A 22218-nucleotide genomic window follows, 5' to 3' on the forward strand; every position below is an offset into this window, starting at 1 on the left:
TATTATTAGTATAGATGTTTAACTCGTTTATTATCAGTTTTATACAAACCATATTTACAAACAAAGGCTGAAGAGGCCCCCCCCCCCCCAAAAAAAACCACAAACAGCTGCCAGTTATGTATGCTTTGTATAGATCTTCGATCATCTCTTGCTGTCCCTAATGTATTTTGATGTTCATAAACTAAAACTGTCCACCTCTGCAGCACTGGAAATACACACTCCAAGATTCGAGACAAGCGCGCATCTACGTTGGGGGCTACATGGTATATTTTTTAAATCAAACTGGTTGTACAATTAGAATGTAAAGCAAAACAATTTCTTTAATTGTTCTTTAATATTAAAAAAATCATTAAATGAGTCGGAGAGATGGAGAGAGGAGAGTAAAATATATTTCAAGGGAAGAAATAAGGGGTGGGGTGTATGGCCAAGAAAAAAATTACCATAACAGCACTGATTAAAAGGTATTCAGGAATTTGTTATCTATACACGTACCATTTTCATTTTATAAATATTAGGTCTCAATGTTTAAAAATCATATAGGAACCAGGTTTCGTAATGGAAATAATGCTCAACAGAGAAATATTAACAATAAGATCCAATATGAATAATACGAAATATAGTAACACATTGTAAATTCACTTTAATATAAAAAAGTTCATCTGAAAACATTTTTGATATCACTACAAGAAATACACCAATTTCCTTCTATGGACTAGACATGTCACGGTAAAGACCACCAAAACATCAATTAGCTGCTTCAATTTTCTCAATATGTTGTATAAAATCTTTCATTATTGCTAATAGTTCGTTGGGTTTATCAGCATGGACCCAGTGACCTGCATCAGAAATACTTTCGAACTTTGCTGCTGGGAAAAATCTTCTTATTTCTTGATGATCTTCTGATCTGAAAAATATACAGTGTCAAAATTTAATAGATGATAATTTAACATTATACAAACTATAAAAACATTTCTATTATATGCAGAATTACAGATATATTTTTATGCAAGAATACAATTAAAAGCAATGTTAATTTTAATGTTTATGTCAGGCTATTATATTTACATTGTATAGGCAATAGTATTTGTCGAATCTAACAGCAAAGCTCGTATCAACTCTAAGCTCAGTTATAAAAATATGCAAATATACAGCAATATATCTCAGCAATGACACTTCTGTATCATATTCAATGAGGCAACTAAATTTTTCTGCACAATAAGAAAGGTAGGCTATACACAGAAAATGATCTATCGCGCTTTTTGTACACAACTGCTACAGAAATTATATTGGCTAGGAATTTATACATGACATTTCTTTCCACCTCACCTCTTAAAGTAAGGTTTCGAAAATGCAGACCATCTGCTTGGCTCTAAATTTCTCATTAGGAATTAATTTAATTTAAACCAAGGCTGGTGAATATCAGTTTTGAAGTATAGCTGTAGTACAAAGGTCCTAAATTGGACCTAAACCAACCTGCGACATTAGTAAATTAAATGCAAAAACCGCAGTACAACTAAAGACTAGAGAGAATATCAGGAAAGATGGGCAAGCTATCCTTCCAATCTTTAGGTAAAGCTCATGTTAAAGGCCCTAACCATTCTCTCACAAAGTCTCACCTGCATCTGAACAAAAGAATAATGAAGACAACAGTTGAGTTAATTACTGAATACGGTCATTTCAGGAAACATCTACAAACTGTGGGGCTCTTTCAAGGCTATAGACTGTGAAAACAGCACATAAAAACTGCAAAGCACATACTGCTTGGATGTGGGGTCTTAAGACAGGAGGAGACTCCAACTCTTTGGAACCCTCTGACTAAGCAGTGAAGGTTCTGGAACTTACCAAGAATTCAGAGCTAGATCTCATATGATGGGTTAACGGGTAACACAAGAGCCCAAGAGCTGACATGTGACAGTTCATGACAATGTTGAAGAGAAATTTTGTTCATGAAATTTTCTACAGTACGAGTAGAGACTTTCACAGTGTTCAACAGCGTGTGATATTTTTTAGATTTTGCACAATGTGAGACCAAAAGATATCAACATTTCATAATGGTTATTATTAGAAGTGAAGGCAGAACAAGGATATCTAATCTATTGCATCTTTACCAAGAGCATTCTCCACTCCTCTTAGGGAAGAATCAAGAGACAGGATACTGAAAAGATACGAAATGTTGGTTGCTTCTGCATCTATGACAAAAGTCTCACGTTAAATTGTGTAGTTTTCTTCCAAAAATAATTCATAAACATTTATTCTTTCTGAAATTAGTTTACAACGTGTACAACTAAATGCATGCAGCAAATCATAATGCATTGTGAAAACAAAGTAGTTATATACGTAAACATATCATAATTTACTCTATTTTGATAGAGAATCAATATATGAAATGATCTGCAAAACCTGAGATTAATGTATTATATTTTACATTGTACTAAAAACAAAAATATCAACTCTTCTGTCTTCGTCTTAATGAGGGTGTGATTAACTTTCAAAAACAACTACATTATTACATACTGACATTTTAATATAAAGATTCTTACCTGTAGATCTTGGTAAATATAAAATATTCTACTATTAAAATATGAAAATAATATATGAGGGTCATACTGAAAGTCATGAGCAACCCATTGTTATAAATCTTAATTTGTATTTTTTAGACAAACCAGGAACATCATCTTAATCTACAGACTTTTCTGTCACTTTTCAACATAGTCTCCATTTCTTTGCACACATTTTTTCCACTGTTCTGTAAGTTTCAAAATTCCCATGCTGTAGAAGTCCGTTTAATCTTCCCAAAGACACTGACGCGCTGCTTTCTGGATGTCCTCCAGTGTCTCGTAGCACTGGCCTCGTAGTTGCTCCTTTACAGAACCGAAAGTGCCAAGTCGGGACTGTAGGGAGATTGCAGAAAAGTTTCCCACCCAAATGTTCTGATTTTCTCCACAGTGACACAATCAGAGTGAGGCCATGCGTTATGTTGCAGGATGATCTTCTTTTCAGGACGTTTCTCGTGCAATGCACGACGGAGCTTCAAAACTGTCTGAATATAGTGGACAGCATTTATGGTTTCCCCAGGTTCAAGAAATTCAACCAAAATGCATTCCAGAACTCAGCTCTTTCCTTATTGCATTCAGTGAAGGCAGTTCGAGGGCAACCACTACAAGACTCATCTTGGATGCTCGTGTTCGCATCATCGAAATGTTTCACCCATTTCCTAACACTGCTGGCGCCCATGCACACATCTTCATATGCAAGCTGAAGTCTGAGGTGAATTTCAGCAGCAGATTCTTCTTCTTTAATAAGGGATTTAATGACAGCACGCTGTCGAAACGAACCATTGTTGTCGACCATTTTGCAAACATTGCCTGTGGTCACAAGACAGAAGTTAATGACATCACAATATGTCAATCGTGGCTAACGAGAAAGACAGGCTTCGGCACGAATTGGAATCACGTGATTATCATGGTCCAGTCATGGCTATATTGACAATCGTCTAATATAAATACATGTTTTAATTTCTAAAAAACAAAGGAATTGTTATATTAAACTCATGTTAAATGTGAATTTATATATAAAGTTGTTAAATGTTGGCCATGTTATGACTAAGAACGTGACGTCGTGCCATAGCTTGGCTTTCTCATTAGCCACAATGTCAATACATAGTGTAAAGTCTGTAGGTTATGATCATATAATCGTTTTTGTTACATTGTTGAAATTGAAATTATAGCAATGTGTTGCTCATGATTTTCAGTACGACCCTATGTAAATACCGTTTTGACTTATGAGTAGAGACACCAACTTGAATATATTAAGAACATTGTGTTATATCAAATGTATCAATATAAATGGGTAACAATTACAAACTAGGTCCAAATCTTTGGAAATTGAGCCTATTACAGAATTTTAAATACTTTATAATATACAGGATGTTTCATAATTATAGATACAAACTTCACGAGTGAGTAGAGAAAAAATGAAACAAGGTAAAAAGTTCTAATAAACACTGATTCAGAACTCAGCCATTTCTGCAGTGTATGGAGTTTTATTATGTCTCATCAGTACAGGTTCTCTGCAGTAACATAACATCTGATATGCATTGGAGAAAGAGAACATTAGGTCTATAACATGTGCTCAATATGGACATTGTTCATGATAAGGCACGCATCAGCACATTTCCTCATCGACAATCATACATGTTTGAATATATTGCTAATGTATCTCTAATGCATTGACAACCTTTGACAATGGATTCCTTTAGTTCGTTAGCATTATCAACAGGGCTAGAGTACACAAAACATTTCAGATATCCTCATTAAAAAAAATCCAGGACTGAAGTCGGGGGACCTGGGAGGCCATGGTGTTGGTAAGCCATGGCCGATACACGTGTTATGGAAGCTTGTGCGTAAGAACGCTCGAATGTTCAAATGAAAGTGACCCAGTGCTCTGTCATGCACATATCACAGCAGCCAAAGGGGCACATCATCCAAAGGTCGCGTAGTTATTGTTGGAAAAATGGAGGTACGCATAACTATTAAGTCGGTCAAGTATGAAATAAGCAGTTGTACCAGCTGTGTTCGGTTAGTGGTCAAAGTGATGAAATATCTCGGAAATGGTTGGTTTCTGGAGCTATGTTTATTAGGACATTTTACCTTGCTTCATTGTCTTCATAATTGTGAAACACCATGTATATTGTCTGACACATTAAGTTTCGTCATTTTCTAAATACGTCATTAAATTATATATCACTGTAGGGCTATTTAGGTGAAGCAAAAAGAAATGCTTTGAATAATTTTTACAAATCTATAAAATAATAAATATCACGACAGTGAAAGTGAGTCTACACAGTAATTACATTATAAGATTAGGAAGGTTTTGGCTCTGTAATGATGTCTATACTCAATCTTTATGAATAGAAATTAATGCCAAACACAATATCCAAGTTCCTGAAAGGATGAAAAGTACATATTATCACTGCATCAATAGCAGAAGATAAACAATTCTATGTAGATCAATCAAGATGTCTTCACTTTTCCACGATTTGGTTGGTGTTGTTGAGGGGTGGAGGGTGGAACAAGTGCATGTGCATTAGGTCACTGATATGGGTTCACTAAACTACTTTCAAATTTTAACGTGAGTGAGATATGACCAGCAAATTTTTGTCTGCAGTCCTCTATCAGGGTGTCGTAAATAACTAATACTACTTAGGTTAAAATAATTTATATAACAACAGGGTATCTAATTCTAGTTAAAATTTCTACAATACAGAAGTACAAGGTTTACTTCTCTTTCAAAGGAAGCTATGCTAACATTTTTAGTACCTAGTAGTATAGTATTGTCTCAATATAGCTACTTCAGTTTAGCACACTTTTCTGTTTTGCATGCATATTTTAAACCACCAATAAAATCTCACACATTATAATGTAAATATACTACTAGGTTCAAAAAGTTCCCGGAATTTTACTACCATTTTTCGTATTAATATATAACAAGGGATATTATACATTTGTTTTGTTGGTAACATTCATGATGTCATTTCCTTAAAGTTTGCTGATAATGGCAATTATTGGTTTTGAGTTGTAGGCAATTGTTTATCATAGTGTTTTGTTTGTTCGTCGCATTTTGTAATTATGTCCACAGAGCAAAGTACAAACATCAAGTTCTGTGTTTTGCTGGGGACATGATCAGTATGGCTGATGAAGATGGTGATTTCTTAAACAAAATGAAACTGGTGCTACTTGTACGACCCAGTCCCTAAACGACAGTCATCTGAGTGGAAATCGAAAACATCTCCTCGGAAGCAAAAATTTCCTAGGGACACTTCCAAAGGCAAAGTTATTTTAAATGTTATGTTTTATTTAACGACGCTCGCAACTGCAGAGGTTATATCAGCATCGCCGGATGTGCCGGAATTTTGTCCCGCAGGAGTTCTTTCACATGCCTGTAAATCTACTGACATGAGCCTGTCGCATTTAAGCACACTTAAAGCAAAGTTATGTTGGAAGTTTTCTTCGACTCTCAGGGTCTCATGCACCATGAGTTCATTCCAGAAGGTCGTACTGTAACGAAAGAATTGTACGTAGAAACCCTCCGTCGCCTCTGGGACGCAGTGAGAAGGAAACGTCCAGAAAAGTGGGTAGAAAACAACTGGTTCCTTATGCATGACAATGCACCTGCTCATCGCGCAATTATTGTAAAGAATTCTCTTGCCAGGCACAACATAACTGCTTTGGATCACCCACCATACTCTCCTGATCTCTCACCACCTGATTACTTTCTGTTTCCCCGTCTGAAAAGTCATCTGAAAGGACGGAGATTCAATGCTGAAGAGGTTATCGCAAACGCGACGAGAGCACTAAGACGGGTTTCACAAAATGGCTTCCAGGCCTGCTTCCAGGAACTCTACACGCGTTGGCAAAAGTGTGTTGCGGAAGGCAACTATTTTGAAGGGAATGCTGTAGAATAGTGTTTAAGGTACGTTGTTTCTATGATGCTAGCAAATTCCGGGAACTTTTTGAACCTAGTATGTATTTCACTTTTACGTTATCTTATTGCTTGTGATCATTTCATTATGTAATACAATTTTTTAAAATTGATAGCGATTTTTTAACGTTTGCATCATATATGATCTATTGTTTGCTGCAGATTTTATGTAATATGTGTACCTGATTTTTTTCAGAACATGTTTGCTGAACTTAGTATTGTACATCAAGTATAGCATCTTGCATGCATACAATATTTGTCCTATGTTGTTTTTAGCAATAATTATCAATTTTCAAGTCACTGATGAATAATTTGTAAAGGATAAATTATTGAGAAAAACAAAAAAAAATTAAAAATAAGGATTCTTTCAAATCTAGTTAATTATATTGTGTACTATGTATATATTTGTTGTAAACAGTAACTTTTATTTTACTTACTGGTATGTAATTTTTTTGTGTTATGATTTTAAAATTGAGTGATGTGAGATATATATGAGGCATTCAGAAGTCAGCATGATTAACTCCACTTTTGGTTATTTTAGAGTTTCTAAGTTTGCAATGTATTAAATTGACCATATTTTCAGTGGTCAATGTGATTAATTCCACAGTTCAGTAAAAAGCCCACAGAATGCAAAATTTTTCTTGACTACAACACAGAATCAATTATGTGTATTCAACTTTAACCTTGAATATCTCAAAATCTTTGGAAAAGGAGTTAATCATGTTGACTTCTGAACGCCTCATATGTTGTTTTAATATAATATTTATGATTTTGTATGCATACTTTTCAAAATAAAATATAAATAACATTATTTTGTCATGTATATTATACTGAGATTTCACTGTAGTAGTTATCTGGTTTTAGTGTCTTTCTTCTATGCCCTCCATTTTCCATTTATTATTTCTTGCGATTATTCCAATTTCCTAGTTGCAGATCTCGTTCAACCATGGCTTTTTCTATACCACTCATCCAAGAAGATAAGGGTCTTCCACATAATCAATAGATACCAATCTAAGTAACTTGCTTAACTAGTCTATATGATTGTCCTCCATTTTCTCTACATGGCCATACAATCTAAGTTGTTTCTGTCGAATTTATTGGACAATAGGGGAGACTCGGCTAATTCCGCAATATTAAGAAGTAAATCTATCATATTTTTATCAAAATGTTTATTGAAAAGTATTATCAAGGTATGTAGACATGGACGAAACCTTTCATTACCAAATGAAATAAAGAGATCTATTAAAATGCAAATATATTTAGTTGTACATACATTACAGTTGAAAAAGAACAACTCGGGTAATTCTGCAATAGGACTTGGCTAATTCCGCAGTAGTTTTTATTTTATTTTATTGGGTTATTTTACGATGCTTTATCAACATGTAGGTTATTTAGCGTCCGAATGAAATGGTGATAATACTGGTGAAATGAGTCTGGGGTCCAACACCGAAAGTTACCCAGCATTTGCTCGTATTGGGTTGAGGAAAAACCCCGGGAAAAACCTCAACCAGGTAACTTGCCCTGACAGGGATTCGAACCAGGGCCACCTGGTTTTGTGGCCAGACGCACTGACCGTTACTCCATAGGTGTAGGCTCCGCAGTAGTAAATAATTATGAAATACATTATGAAAGTAACATAAAAGGAACAATTTATATGTAATAATGCTCACTTTCTTCACAGCTGTGTAACAAAACACAAAAAACAGCCCACTTTCAATGTTTCACTATATTGGCGACAGAGGTGCAGGGTACAATGGGCAGTTAGGGGATGCAATTGTAAAGCAGCAGTAAAATCATATATGCACTACTGCGGAATTACCTGAGTTTCCCCTATTGTTAGTATGATAAGAATTTTTATCACCCTTAAAAACCCATTGTTCTCGGCCCATTTCAAAACCCTTGGCCCAGTTCAAAGCCACGAATCTTCGATTTAATGGAAAGCAATGGACTACCAAAGACAAACAATCTCTAATCTTATAAGGATATTTATACAGTGAAACCTCGATTTAACACCACCGTTTTTTTTTTTAATTCGGCAGAACTACCATAAAAACAATGTAATTAATTCCTCTTTTAAGGAACACTGCTTTCAGGAAAATCTCGCCTTTAAGGAATAGGTACATCTGAATGGATCTGCGAACACACACTCTGTTTTAACGAAATTCCGAACCTATTTCAAATGTTTGTGATTGATATCTGCACAATGTAAGGTCATCATATGTGGCACTAATAGCAGTACATTTCAATAGATAATATGCATTAATACATCAATTGAAAGTAAGCTTGTAGAAATGTTATTGTGTGTGTGCATACGTGTATTACAAATTTAATTAAAGTACTTAAAATTTGTTACTGTGAGTTCACCAAAATATAAAAGTGTGTGTTTGTGACAGTTTATTGTTAATGTAAATTTAATGGGTATTACGAACATGTGGCCTAAGAGTATTAATTTCTACTCTCAATTTTTCCTTGATTACACGAGGCGCGTCTATAAAGTAACTTTCCCACTCGTCCCACAGCTAGCAAACCATATGTTGCGCAAAGCGACTGCGTGTACGTGATAGAGTAATGTCCTGGCATGGCGCATGCGCTAGCGGAATTTTCTGAGTGCTCCTGCTGCGTGAAGTGCAGTCAGTAATAAAATTTTTGAATGCACAGGGCATAGCTGTGGGACGAGTGGGAAAGTTACTTTATGGACGCACCTCGTATGAAGTGAAAATACGCTTTTAAGAAAAATCCACATTTAACGAAACAATAATTCGTCCCCCAGAGATTCGCTAAAAAGGGGTTTGTTTTACTGTATTTTCTTCAATTCAATTATAATTCATTATCTTCAAGCTACACAATCACTTGCAAAGCAATTACACTTCAAGTATTAATGGAATGCTTGTTAAATACATGTAAAGTAATTGCAGTCCGAGAGAATATAGCAACAAAGAAAGTAAAAAAAAATTAATTTAAAGAAAAAACTCAAGTAATATAATGTATTGTAATGTACGAACTTAGATTTAATATCGAAAGATTATTATTACAAGAGGTAATGTTTATATGAAAGCTTTTCTTCTACTTCTCATTGTTTTTATATTTATATAGTTGCCAACTGATTCCGAAAATTCTGCAGGTTTCTCCAAATGTATATTGTGACCACAGTCAGGAAGATATAGAAATTCTGCCTCAGTAAACATTCTTTTAATTTCCTCTTCGTCTTTAGGCCTGAATGACAGGAAAAAGAAAAGTATAAAAGTATTTTTAAAACAATGCATTAGGTTAGAGATATTTTAAATTCAAGTAAACTGCCAAGAAGAGAGCATGGCAATTTTTAACAACAAAAAACAAATGTATGCTAAATACACACATCAACAAAAGTTTTGCATCACTCATGCATTATGTAGTTCATGACACGGGCAACATCTGGCCCTGAGGCATGAGGGTACATACGTATATGTAATAATTCCAGCTAAAAAAAAAAAACTGTACAAGAAAACATCATCAGTTTCTCATGGATAATTTTGAACATCACTCCTGCTACACGTTAATACAAAGTGAGAAAACTTCATGTTTCTCATGGGAAGTTTTGAACATCACTCCTGCTACACGTTAATACGAAGTGAGAAAACATCATCTGTTTCTCATGGGAAGTTTTGAACTTTACTCCTGCTACACGTTAATACGAAGTGAGAAAACATCATCTGTTTCTCATGGGAAGTTTTGAACTTTACTCCTGCTACACGTTAATACGAAGTGAGAAAACATCATCTGTTTCTCATGGGAAGTTCTGAACATCACTCCTGCTACACGTTAATACGAAGTGAGAAAACTTCATCTGTTTCTCATGGGAAGTTTTGAATATCACTCCTGCTACATGTTAATACGAAGTGAGAAAACATCATCTGTTTCTCATGGGAAGTTTTGAACTTTACTCCTGCTACACGTTAATACGAAGTGAGAAAACATCATCTGTTTCTCATGGGAAGTTTTGAACTTTACTCCTGCTACACGTTAATACGAAGTGAGAAAACATCATCTGTTTCTCATGGGAAGTTTTGAACTTTACTCCTGCTACACGTTAATACGAAGTGAGAAAACATCATCTGTTTCTCATGGGAAGTTTTGAACTTTACTCCTGCTACACGTTAATACGAAGTGAGAAAACATCATCTGTTTCTCATGGGAAGTTTTGAACTTTACTCCTGCTACACGTTATACGAAGTGACAAAACATCATGTTTCTCATGGGAAGTTTTGAACATCACATTAATATGAAGTGGCATGTTTTATTGCCAGGATGCAGGCTGCAATCCGTCATGGCATACCATCCACAAGATCATCAAGCCAGCCTTGGTCTAAGCTGTCCCATTCTTCACTGGCGATTCTACGAAAGTCATGCAGAATATGTAGATGGTCTCAACAGCGAATAGGGATTATAAAGAATGGACACTTCGCGTCGGTACCTTTGATGTAGCCGGACTGATTTCAATGACCTTCAAGCCAGCTAAAGCGTGAGATTCTGCTTTCTCCATAGAGTTGGCGCTGACATCACACCAGCTGGCAGTCGACACAGCGGAAATATAACACATATAATTAATACATCTAGGTACATTATGTACTCAAATAAAATAAATTGGCTCCATAAAATAATAAATCCATCATTAACTGTAATGTCTAGACTCTAGAGTTCCTTCATAATGAGAGTTGAGATGTTGACCCCAACAACAATTAAAATATGTAATGATTTGATAGCGCTGAAAATGGAAAAACAAAATCCTTACGAGAAGTAAAACCATATACCTATATTATATTATAATATAATTTATATCTGAAATATAAAATATTATTATTACAACTAGTTTGTCACTGAGAAATAAGGAAAAGCCGTTAACCTTAATTTATTTGAAGCAAAGCGTTACTGGATTATGCAATAAGGTAGGCGATGTTTGGATCCTGTGTCTCAACTATATTCTCAATTATTATCTTAGCGTATGCTCGATTACACTAACCTCTAGTGCTTGAAAGTGGAACTAAATGCTGGTGCACAGAGAAACAAAAGACAGGAAATTTTGCTCAGTGTCCATTCTTTATAATCCCTATTCGCTGGTCTCAACATCCAGAAACAGCTCATTTCAATCAATCCCAGACATGTTCAATCAGGTTCATGTCTGGGTAACAGGCAGGCCACTCCAGTCGGGTAATCCCAGCATGATAAAGGAAGGTGTTTACGGGAACTGCACAATGGACACGCACGTTATCGTCCATTGAAATTAAATCCTCTCCAAACTGCTGGCAATATGGTTTCACAATTGGTTGCAGAATGTTGTTCCTGTACTGTAGAGCATTTAGTGTGCCCTCAACAACCACGAGAGGTGTACACACTTGCACACTTGGGACACTGTTAGAGGTGTGCAATATTACTGGGTTGCCTCCAAACATGCTGTCTGCAATCGTCAGGGGTCCGTACACAGATCTGATATTTGTCAGTAAACAGCACCCTAGGCCAATCCTTTATTAATTTGTTTACCTTTTTACCTAAAGACTTTGATATTATTAGTTAGATTTTTAGGTGGTTGATTTGAATATGAAATTTCGATTATGTTTTGGTGGAGATGGATTACATTTATATTTATTATTGGATTATTAATTGAAATTTTATTATGAAACTGCTACCTCTTAAGGTCTATTGTACTAACCCTCTAGTGGCGCATTCCCAAACTCATACCGACTCACCTCACTAAGGTTCTCTGTGTACCCAGGTTTCGAGCAGGCAACCCCACTCATTCCTAGGCCAGCACCCTCCGTGCGTCCCCAGCCGGTGATCAGGGAATATGACAGAATGATAATGAAATGGAAAAATGGTGACAGAATGATGTAAATACCTAATATGGGGAAAAACGAGAGAACCCCGAGAAAAACCCCCAACTGCGACCTTGTCTGCCACAAGTGTCACTATGGATTTTTCAATGAAAAATCCCAGACCTGATAGGGACTCGAACCTGGGCCACCTGCATGACAAGCTGAAGGTCTGAACATTCAGCCACCGCAGAGGATGTACTAGGTGGAACTTGCCATGGTCATCGGGAATGCAGATTCGCATCATGCAACCTTCTCCTAACAGTTTGATGGGACACATGACATCCTGTAGCCCTCACGAACTCCAAATTCAGTATTGGAGCACTCACTCTGCGGTTCCTCCAAGCCAAAAGTCGTAGATATCGATCATCACCTGCAGCTGTCGAACATGAACCGCCTGTATGGGTGAAGTCCTCAATACTACCTGTCAGTTGGAACAGATTACATGTCTGCACCACATCGCTTTGACTCCAGTGTACATGTCGAGCAACTTCCCTGGTTGACAAACCTTCTTCACGTAATCTGATTATGCGGATTCGATCGAGGGTCGACAGTGTCCTTCGTGGCATACTGGAAGTTCACTACACCATTCCAAACAACACACTAATGCTTCCTTGCTGGTGCTCCAACTTCAACTGAAATGCTGCAACCCATTAGAGTGTGGCGATCTATCTGCAAGTAGGGCTACATATAGTTGTGGGTATGTTTACAAACAACTTATGGGGCAGCTTTCTGATCTGCACAGAAACAATCACAATAGCCACACAGCGACACGAAATATCAGGGTGATGCAAAACTTTAGTTGATGTGTGTAGCTTCTTGGAGTTCACAAATAATTTCAGGACTGTACTAGAGTCCACGGCAATTCGGAAGGCGGGTTGTCTGCTAGCGTTTGCGTCGAGAGAGACAGATAGAGAGAGCAACGCAGCGTACAACATTGCCACATCGTACTTCACGCACGTGCACTACAAATAGCGCAGGGGAGAATTTAAATTCTCAAAAGACAATAATGACCTTAGCCGTTGATTACTGTAAGAATGACACCAAACAAACCCTCTTTCCTTTACTAACAATATTCTTTGCATGGTTCTCAATCCCACACCACATGCTTCTGCAGTCGTTTCTTGCACGTTGGCAACGTTGCTGCCAGCATCAAGATGGCCGGCAGCGTTCTGCTCGTTAACGTTTTTATAATAATTATACACCTTAAACACTATTTTCCGCGCCTGCTTGTGTAATACTTGTGTTTTTACAGTCTCTTCTTCCATTTATTTACCTTACATACACATAGTAAATGTTAGTTTTACTTATTCAATGTATTGAAACACTCGCACGTGAACAAACGAACTCAGGAAGTGCTTGTTATAGACTCATTCTGATTGGTTCTACTGTACAAGCTTGTGACGTCACATACCAGAAATGCTACGGCGCATATAGAAGCTAACCGCCTTCCGAAATGACGTTTAGTCTAGTCAGAGAATAACAATAAAGTGAAAATAAGGTAGACAAGAAGATTAAAGATTGCTTCCACTTCTAAATGTTCATAATTAGGTCCAAATGTTTCACGTTTAGAGACAAACACCATTAACTTTTATAGTTCTGTATGCTCATTCATGACCTAAACAATAAAGTGAATACAGTGGATTCCCTTAATAGGACCTCATTGGGACCATGCATTTTGGTCCAATAATGCGGTTGGTCCTCTTAACCGGAATTAGATACATATAGTGACATGTACTGTATTTGTCCCTCTAAGCTTGGTCCCAATATGCAGCTTTATTGGACCAAAACTTATGGTCCCAACATGGTCTTATTAAGCGGAATCCACTGTACAAGTACCTATGATGAATTCTTATGTGGTCTTTAGCTCTCACTCACATAAAACATATCGAAAGTTCAATCTTAATTGTTATCACAATAATCATAGATTAAAAGAGAAGGCATATGTCACTGTTGATAGTGATTTGTCTGTCGGATGGGGGACATTAAGCCTGGTGGACCCCCTGGTGCTATTCAACAGAAGTAGGCTATGTGCCAGTACCAGGTTTTCCCTTCCCCTTTCCTCATCTTCTTCATCATCATTCTCACCCATTCCCTACACTACACTAACACGAAAACTTACATATACACTCACCCTAGTACACGACATAATTCTCCACAGATTCACGTCATGTACAGTGTCGCCCGCCGAAGTGGTGTGCAACTAGAAAAATGGGTTACAGTCCTGCCATCTATCCACAACATGCGGAACCCGAATCACGTAAAGTGAAGTGGGTAGACATTAGATACATACATAATCATAAATAGGGCTAGGATTTTGATGACCTATAAATCATGAAAAAAATGTCCTAAAAATAATGCATTTATGACTTAAAAATCTTTCAAAAATGCCCTTAAAAATGCCCTAAAAATTGTTCATACATAATTGGCTTAGCAGGAAAAGAGGTTTTGTACTACTTAATATTTAGACTAGTAATTAAATTAAATTCTAGTACCAACATTTAAGTTTATTTAATTTTACGTAATTTTTTCTAAGTGGTACACTTTAATTAATTATTTTACCTGTTGTAGTTTCCATGTAACCCACCACAAGGCCACTCTTATCCGGAATTAGCAGATATAAAGGAGTCTATATTGAAGGGGTGGTTAGAGTGTACTATATTAAAATGGCAATATCTGTGTAGAAAAACGATTAAAATATTATACAAAATAATGGGTATTAGCCACTGGCGTAGCTTGGTCTGTTAAGGCGCTTGCCTGCCAATCTGGAGTTGCGCTCGGTCGCGGGTTCGATTCCCGCCTGGGCTGATTATCTGGTTGGGTTTTTTCCGAGGTTTTTCCCAACTGTGAGACAAATGCCAGATAATCTATGGCGAATCCTCGGCCTCATCTCGCCAATTATCATATCACTATCACCAATTCCATCGACGCTAAATAACCTCGTAGTTGATACAGCGTCGTTAAATAACAAAGTAAAAAAATAATGGGTATTAATGGACAAAATATCAAAGGAAATAAATATTATTTTATATTAATAATGGGGATTTATGGCCAAAATTAAATGAAAATGCCTAAAAAATGTCCGAATAAAACAAAGGATGCTCTTATGAGTTGTAAGAGGCAAAAAATGCAAAAAAAAAATGCTCTAACAAATATGTTTTAAAACACTCAGTTTATCACATAACATATAAATACTAAAGCAGCAATGTTTCTGGCTCACTAGAAAAAAGATGCAATTTCATCAAAATCCTAGCCCTAATCATAAATTAAGATCAATATTCGGAAAAAATGGGCTTTCAGTCATTAGATAACTTGTCATTATGCCACATGAACTGACTCGTCCTTTTTCATCTGCGCGAAATTTACATGTTCTATTAATTTTTGTTATTTCTTGGCACTTCTCTAGCATCTCTTGGTACTTTCTGGTTGTGCTCATTGATGGCGTTACTTGTCAGCAATGTGATGTTGAAACATGTGTTCAGGTTTCTGTCCAGGGACAGTCCTGATACATTGAATTTTAATTGAAAACTGGATAATCAATAACCCAACAATCACACTCACATTCATACAAATTTCCTCGAGAGCAGAGCCCGAGAATCAAATCCGGGACCTCCAGATCTGGAAGCCAGCATGCTATCAGATCACACAGGCAGTTTTTTCTAATTTCGATTAAAATTTATCAACCTAGCTACTTAATATACTGTTGTAAACTGGATGAATTAAATAATATCCAGGGAATGCAACATAATCAATAATCAAAAATGGATATTAACATTACATTTATATATAATTCAAATGAATTAATAAGTTCGTTAAAATTACTAATACATGCATAATTATTCCATCAAAATTAAGCAACAATAAATTTAAAAAAAAAAAAACGTTTTTTTATATAGCTTTGTTTCCCTGTTCTTCTCTTCCATTTCCTTCCTTTATTTTCCTTATATTCATGTTTTATAACAACTCAAAAGTCATGTTCTGAAACTAAATAACACTGTCAAGTGAAAAGTAGCTTATGGTTCTATAAATTCTCTCCCTGATGATAAAATCTGAATAACTTACCAGTAAAATGGAAAAAACAAGAAATTAAGTAGACATATTCTTTCCTTACTTTCAGAATAAGCATGCAACCATTTTCCATCCTACACAACAGACAATATATTTAATTATGAATCTTCAGATACTAACCTAACATAATCAGAATTGGCACCTGAAACGAAGAGCGTTGGCACAGGGCAAGAAGTTCCTACCGGTGGAAAAGTTGCAATATTATTAAAATTACGAGTAATTGAGTCCAGATTAATCCTCCATTTGTATTGGCCTCCTTCAGCTTCCACCAAGTTTGTCAAAAAGAACTGCCGTGTTCCTGCATCCTAATTTCAAAACAAGATTAATACACATCATAAGCCTAAGTGTAAATCTCTACTACGTTAAATTCATAATGTAGAAATATTAAAACACGTACCGACACATACTTGGCCAGCTGCTCATCTGCCATTTTACGGGCCTTTGATAATGAGATATTTTCACTTAGCTTCACTGATTTCATTGCTTCAAAATATTTCGGCATTGTGGACAGGCTGGCACTGGCAGTGATAGGAGAAATGTCAACAACAATTAATTTCTCTACCAATTCTGGCTGAAAAAGAAAACATTATACAAATAGTTTAATACTTGAATTATGGGAGATTATTCAATAGAAGAGTGAAAGTAAAACTGCTAATATATACTATCATCAACCTACTACACTATAGTGGGCCATTCTATATAGGATGAAAGAGTAATGGAACAGAGAAAAATTCTCTCCGGCACCGGGATTTGAACCCAGGTTTTCAGCTCTACGTGCTGATGCTTTATCCACTAAGCCACACCAGATACCCATCCCGGTGTCGGACAGAATCGTCTCAGTTTAAGTTCCAACTCTTGGGTTCCCTGTAGTGGCCGCCCTCTGCACTACGTCATAGATGTCTACGAACGTAGGACTGAAGTCCACATATGTGCTGAAGTGCACTCCCTATGAGTGACTAATTGGCCGGGATCCGACGGAAAAAGCGCCGTCTTAAATCACGGTGTGGCTTAGTGGATAAAGCATCAGCATGTAGAGCTGTAAACCCGGGTTCAAATCCCGGTGCCGGAGAGAATTTTTCTCTGTTCCATTACTCTTTCATTGTATGATGACGCAGAATATCTGCATGGAAATATCATATGTACTTCGGTACATTAAAATAATATATAAACCATTCTATATAGGCTACAGCAATCAAAATTGGTTCCGATACTGTAGGTATATCAGACGCAAATTACAGTTAAGATCCTTTGTATTATATAGATTAATTTATTTACTTAATTTAAATATACCTTATGAAATCACTAGCACCTTTTTTAATCACTCTTTCTAAATTACCCTTCATCAAGAAAAAGATTAAACATTTGTGTACACCTATGTTTCATTCACCAATGACTTCTGAAAGCATGTAAGCCTTTGATATCAATATCGAAGTTCTCTAAACTAGAATAATATCAGTGAATGCATGATAGCACCTACAAAGTGGGAAGGCTCTCATTATAAGAACCTGTAAATGTCTGACATTTCATAATTTTATTTTATTACTTAATTTCTCATTGTTTTTTATACTGCGTGTTCAGTTCAAAGTGTGTCATGGCTCGCCGTATGCCGTCATGTGGCTAGCTGATGAGCCTAGAGAATTCAATCTTCCTACACCTCCGCAAAGGCGTATTACCTATGTGCCAGGGAAGTTGCCTAGCAAGTACGGCATTCATTCTGAAGAGTATGTACCGATACATACGGTAACGCCGGTAGTGGCAGGAATGTGAACTGTTTGGAAACACGTACTGAGGTGAGTTTTTTTCTTACTGTCGGGATATGGCGAGAGACTTAAGACGATTACTTACGTATTTGTTGACATTAACTTGGACGGTCAACATGGACACAGGACATTTGATTTGTGTTGTGGAATGTTGCAGTACGCAACCAATGATAACAAATACTTTGCGTACGACTTGCCCACGCAAACAGTTCGAAAGAGGTTATGGTAGCACACAGACTTTACAGACCGCCATCTGTTGCTACGACGTTCAAGTTATTGAACGTCTTGAATAATAGGCAACTTCTCTGACATAAAAGCTGAAACTCGCTTCAAATCGCTGACTCACAACAGTGACGTAATGACACACTTTGAAATGAACACCCAGTATTGTAAAACTATAATAATCTGCATGATATAAAGAAAAAGTTCCTTGGAATCTCGACTTCTCCAGATGGATTGAAAAACAACCAAATAGATCACATTTTGATAGATAAACGAAGACATACTAGTATAAGAGACATTTGATCCTTCAGAGGCAGACTGTGATTCTGACCATAATTTCGTAATTGGAGAATTAAGAGAAAGACTATCAGTAGCCAAGTGAATAGATTAACAAGTTAATATTCGGAGATTAAATAATACGAAATTATAAGATGAGGAAACTAAGCAACATTATTAGGTCAAAATTTGAAAAAGGTTTGCCACTCTAGGAAGTTCCGACGAAGTTGAAACGAAATTAGATATTAATAGCATGTGGGAAAATATCACAGATAATATCAAAATTACAGCTGAGGAGAGCATAGGTTATTATGAAACTAAGAAAATGACACTGTGGTTTGATGAAGATTGTTGCATGGTAGTAGAAAAAAGGAAACAGGCAAAACTGAAATTCTTACAGGATCCAGTCCAGGCGAATAGAGATACCTAATTATTTCAATGAAAGATGGGAAGCAAATCGTACAGCTAGAAACAAAAAGAGAGATTACTTGAAGGAAAAATTGAATGAAGTAGAAACAAATAGTAAGAATAAAAACATTAGAAATTTACATAAAGGAATTTAAGAAAGGATATCAGGCAAGGATAAACGCAATCAAGGATGACAATGGTGACTTGCAACTCTCATTTCGTCCTGAATAGATGGAAGAACTATTTTGGGCAACTACTAAATGTACACAGTCCAAATGGAAATGATCAGGACAATATTCAAATACAAAAACTGCTGAGCCGTTTATACCCTAACCCACATTTTCTGAAGTTGAAATTGCGATAAAAAAAAAAAACTTTAACCCTTCATTTAAAACAGAGGTCGGAAAATGGTTGTCATTATGACAAGAATTGTGATATCACTGAATGCAACCTGCTAAATGCAAGGAACATGATGAGAAAGAAGATGCATATATCTTTCAGTGGTAATGTATAAAGAAGTCACATTCTTCAGGTTTTGTTAAACTATTCATAATTTACATAATATAAGCATTTTCGTTAAAAAAAAATAATATTCTTTCATTTTACCTAAATTTTTACCATATCACGAACAAAACAAGTAAGTTTTCGTCTGGTAAGTGGAATTTTTGTATTAAATCTTACAATTTTTAAATTTTTAAAAGAATTGTTCACAAATATATGATAAGCCAAACATAATTATTAGCTATGTTGGCAGCAAATGAGCTAAGAGATGGATATTTTGCTTTTGAAAGTACTAAATCTAAACATGATAAATGATTACATTATTTTTTCAAATGTGTCAGCCTGAAAATATGCTATTTCCACTTGTCCATGGTAAGAGGATTTACAAATAGCTCAAAATCGTCTGTCGTATTTTCAAAGTCGTGAAATGTATTCTTTAAACTTTGTCTTTAGAGTTTCTAACATACCTATTCAGGGTTGCCAGGTTCTTATCAGGAATCCAGAACAGGTGATGATACTGCGTACCTTGACGTGACTACACATTTGAATTAATTCAATTTTCAATACAACTGATTTTATTCGTTTTATTATTTCAACTAATTATATAGGGCCTAAACTTTTTAAGTTTGTTACATTTTTCCTAGATTATGAAATTTCTTTCGAATTATTAATAAAGTCTGGAAAAATGTCATATTACAGCTTGATCTATACAGAAAAAATGCATGGTACAGTGTTTAAATCTTATTGAACAGATCAACTTCCAAAGGGAGTAAAGAATAAAGTTAATACCTAATACATATTATAGCATTATCATTTTTATCTTAATACAACCCAATAGGAGGTGCTAGGAGATGTTGAACATAGGCTAGACAAGGTCTTGAAAAAATGAATAAGGAATTTTTAAAATAATTTTATACAAATGAACAAAAAATTGTACTTTTCCAATTTTTTTTAGATTTTGTAAGAAATATAACTCAACCAGGACACAGGACACACCATTAAAATCCAGACCAATCCTGGGAAATCCAGAATGTCTGGCAACCCTGTACCTATCATAAGTAGGTACTATATTCTGATCATGTTTCAGGCAATAATTCACACTATTTAATTGTTCACATATGATCGCTGTACTTTCAAAATCTGCTATGAATTTAAACAGATTGTCCAGGAAAAAGAAAAAAACTATCACTTTTAATTCCTTTGATTTCGAAGCTACTTTCAATACAATTTCATCATTTTTCATATAGTCATTGAAATTATACCGAACGCAACTTCGAAAATCAAGGGAATTAAAACTGATAAAGCTTTTATCTTTCTCCTGAAAAATCTGCTTAAATGCACATAGCGAATTTTGGAAGTGCAACGACAATATTCTTCACCTAACATAATTAGGAACATTAAATCCAGACGTTTGAAATGGCACGTGGCACGTATGGACGAATCCAGAAATGCATATAGAGTGTCAGTTGGGAGGCCGGAGGGAAAAAGATCTTTGGGGAGGCCGAGACGTAGATGGGAAGATAATATTAAAATGGATTTGAGGGAGGTGGGACATGATGATAGAGACTGGATTAATCTTGCTCAGGATAGGGACCGATGGCGGGCTTATGTGAGGGTGGCAATGAACTTCCGGGTTCCTTAATAGCCAGTAAGTATGTAATATACACAAATGATACGGAAGGAATTCTTTGGCATGTTAAAAGAATAATAATTGCATAGTAAAACGGAAACATATGCTGTACGGCATGATATTTAACATGATATAGATACGGCAATTATTTTAATGTGTAACTCACATATCGCAGACCCATAAGCATTACAGCACGCCCACCCATACTATGGCCAATAAACGTGGCTCGTTTAATAGCTAGATCATTCATTAATGCTCTTAGATCCTCTACTAGGTGATAATATGTCAATTCAGGAGTATGCGGACTGTCTCCATGGTTCCGGGCGTCCACAGCAAATATCTGGAACATTCAAAGCAGACTCTATAATAATTTAAGTCGTCAGTCTAATTTTCATAATAACCTGAGTTTCAACAATAATACAAAATATACTGAAGTCATACCTTTCTATCTGTTTTACTGTGCAACATCTTTGACATGGCATTCCAGTTTGCCTTAGAGCCAAGCAATCCATGCATTATAATAACAGGCCAGTCTGCGGATGTGAATGAAGGTTTTGTTGATTCATAAGAAGTATATGCCATCTTCACAGGTTGGATACTGTGATGAAAATATTTTTAATCAGGTCCAAAACTAGCAATCTTATTAAACATACGTTAGCAGTTAATGCTAACATTTTTGTAACTATGCTATTAAATGTTTGATAATGGTACCTGTCTCCGATTTTTATGGAGTCTCCTGATCCTGGACCTGGAGACTTTGCTGACTGCTCATTAGAGCCCATCAAACGAGTTACTTGGGGACTCGTTTTAACGCCCACGAATTTTACGGCTATATTTGAGAATACTACTTTTTTAATCATTATTGATACACCTACTTGGTAATTTGAGAAGAAATGTATATATAAATTACGAAACTAGAATTTTGCAATACTCAACATCATTTTTATCGTCTGCCAAAATGAATTTCGGCGGAAGTTGTGATAATTCGAAATACCAACATTACAAGATATCGTTTAAAGTGGTAAACGTT

General features: G+C 35.9%; 1 protein-coding gene across 2 annotated transcripts; it reads right to left on the bottom strand.

The window, feature by feature from the left end:
* Positions 1–619: 619 nt before the first annotated feature.
* LOC138701214 (sn-1-specific diacylglycerol lipase ABHD11-like) lies at positions 620–22178 on the bottom strand. 2 transcript variants are annotated; one of them, XM_069827882.1, is made up of 6 exons: positions 21900–22176; positions 21630–21786; positions 21355–21528; positions 16789–16962; positions 16512–16696; positions 620–904 (listed from the first exon to the last, which is right to left on the bottom strand). In XM_069827882.1, the coding sequence occupies exons 1-6, from the start codon at positions 22046–22048 to the stop codon at positions 745–747; spliced, it is 999 nt and encodes a 332-aa protein (XP_069683983.1). In that variant the 5' UTR covers positions 22049–22176; the 3' UTR covers positions 620–744. The 2 variants fall into 2 exon arrangements, with proteins under 2 accessions (XP_069683983.1, XP_069683982.1); XM_069827881.1 differs by lacking the exon at positions 620–904 and adding an exon at positions 2236–9693 and having other exon boundaries at positions 21900–22178.
* Positions 22179–22218: the final 40 nt, after the last annotated feature.

The sequence above is a fragment of the Periplaneta americana genome, chromosome 6, assembly GCF_040183065.1.
Source record: "Periplaneta americana isolate PAMFEO1 chromosome 6, P.americana_PAMFEO1_priV1, whole genome shotgun sequence".
Classification (NCBI taxonomy): Eukaryota; Metazoa; Arthropoda; class Insecta; order Blattodea; family Blattidae; genus Periplaneta; species Periplaneta americana.

Coding starts and splice junctions, on each gene's coding strand:
- LOC138701214 (XM_069827881.1), bottom strand. CDS start 22,048: ATGATTAAAAAAGTAGTATTCTCAAATATAGCCGTAAAATTCGTGGGC. Junction 21,529..21,629: donor ACAGTAAAACAGATAGAAAG/GTATGACTTCAG, acceptor TGAATGTTCCAG/ATATTTGCTGTGGACGCCCG. Junction 16,697..16,788: donor AGCTGGCCAAGTATGTGTCG/GTACGTGTTTTA, acceptor TTTTGAAATTAG/GATGCAGGAACACGGCAGTT.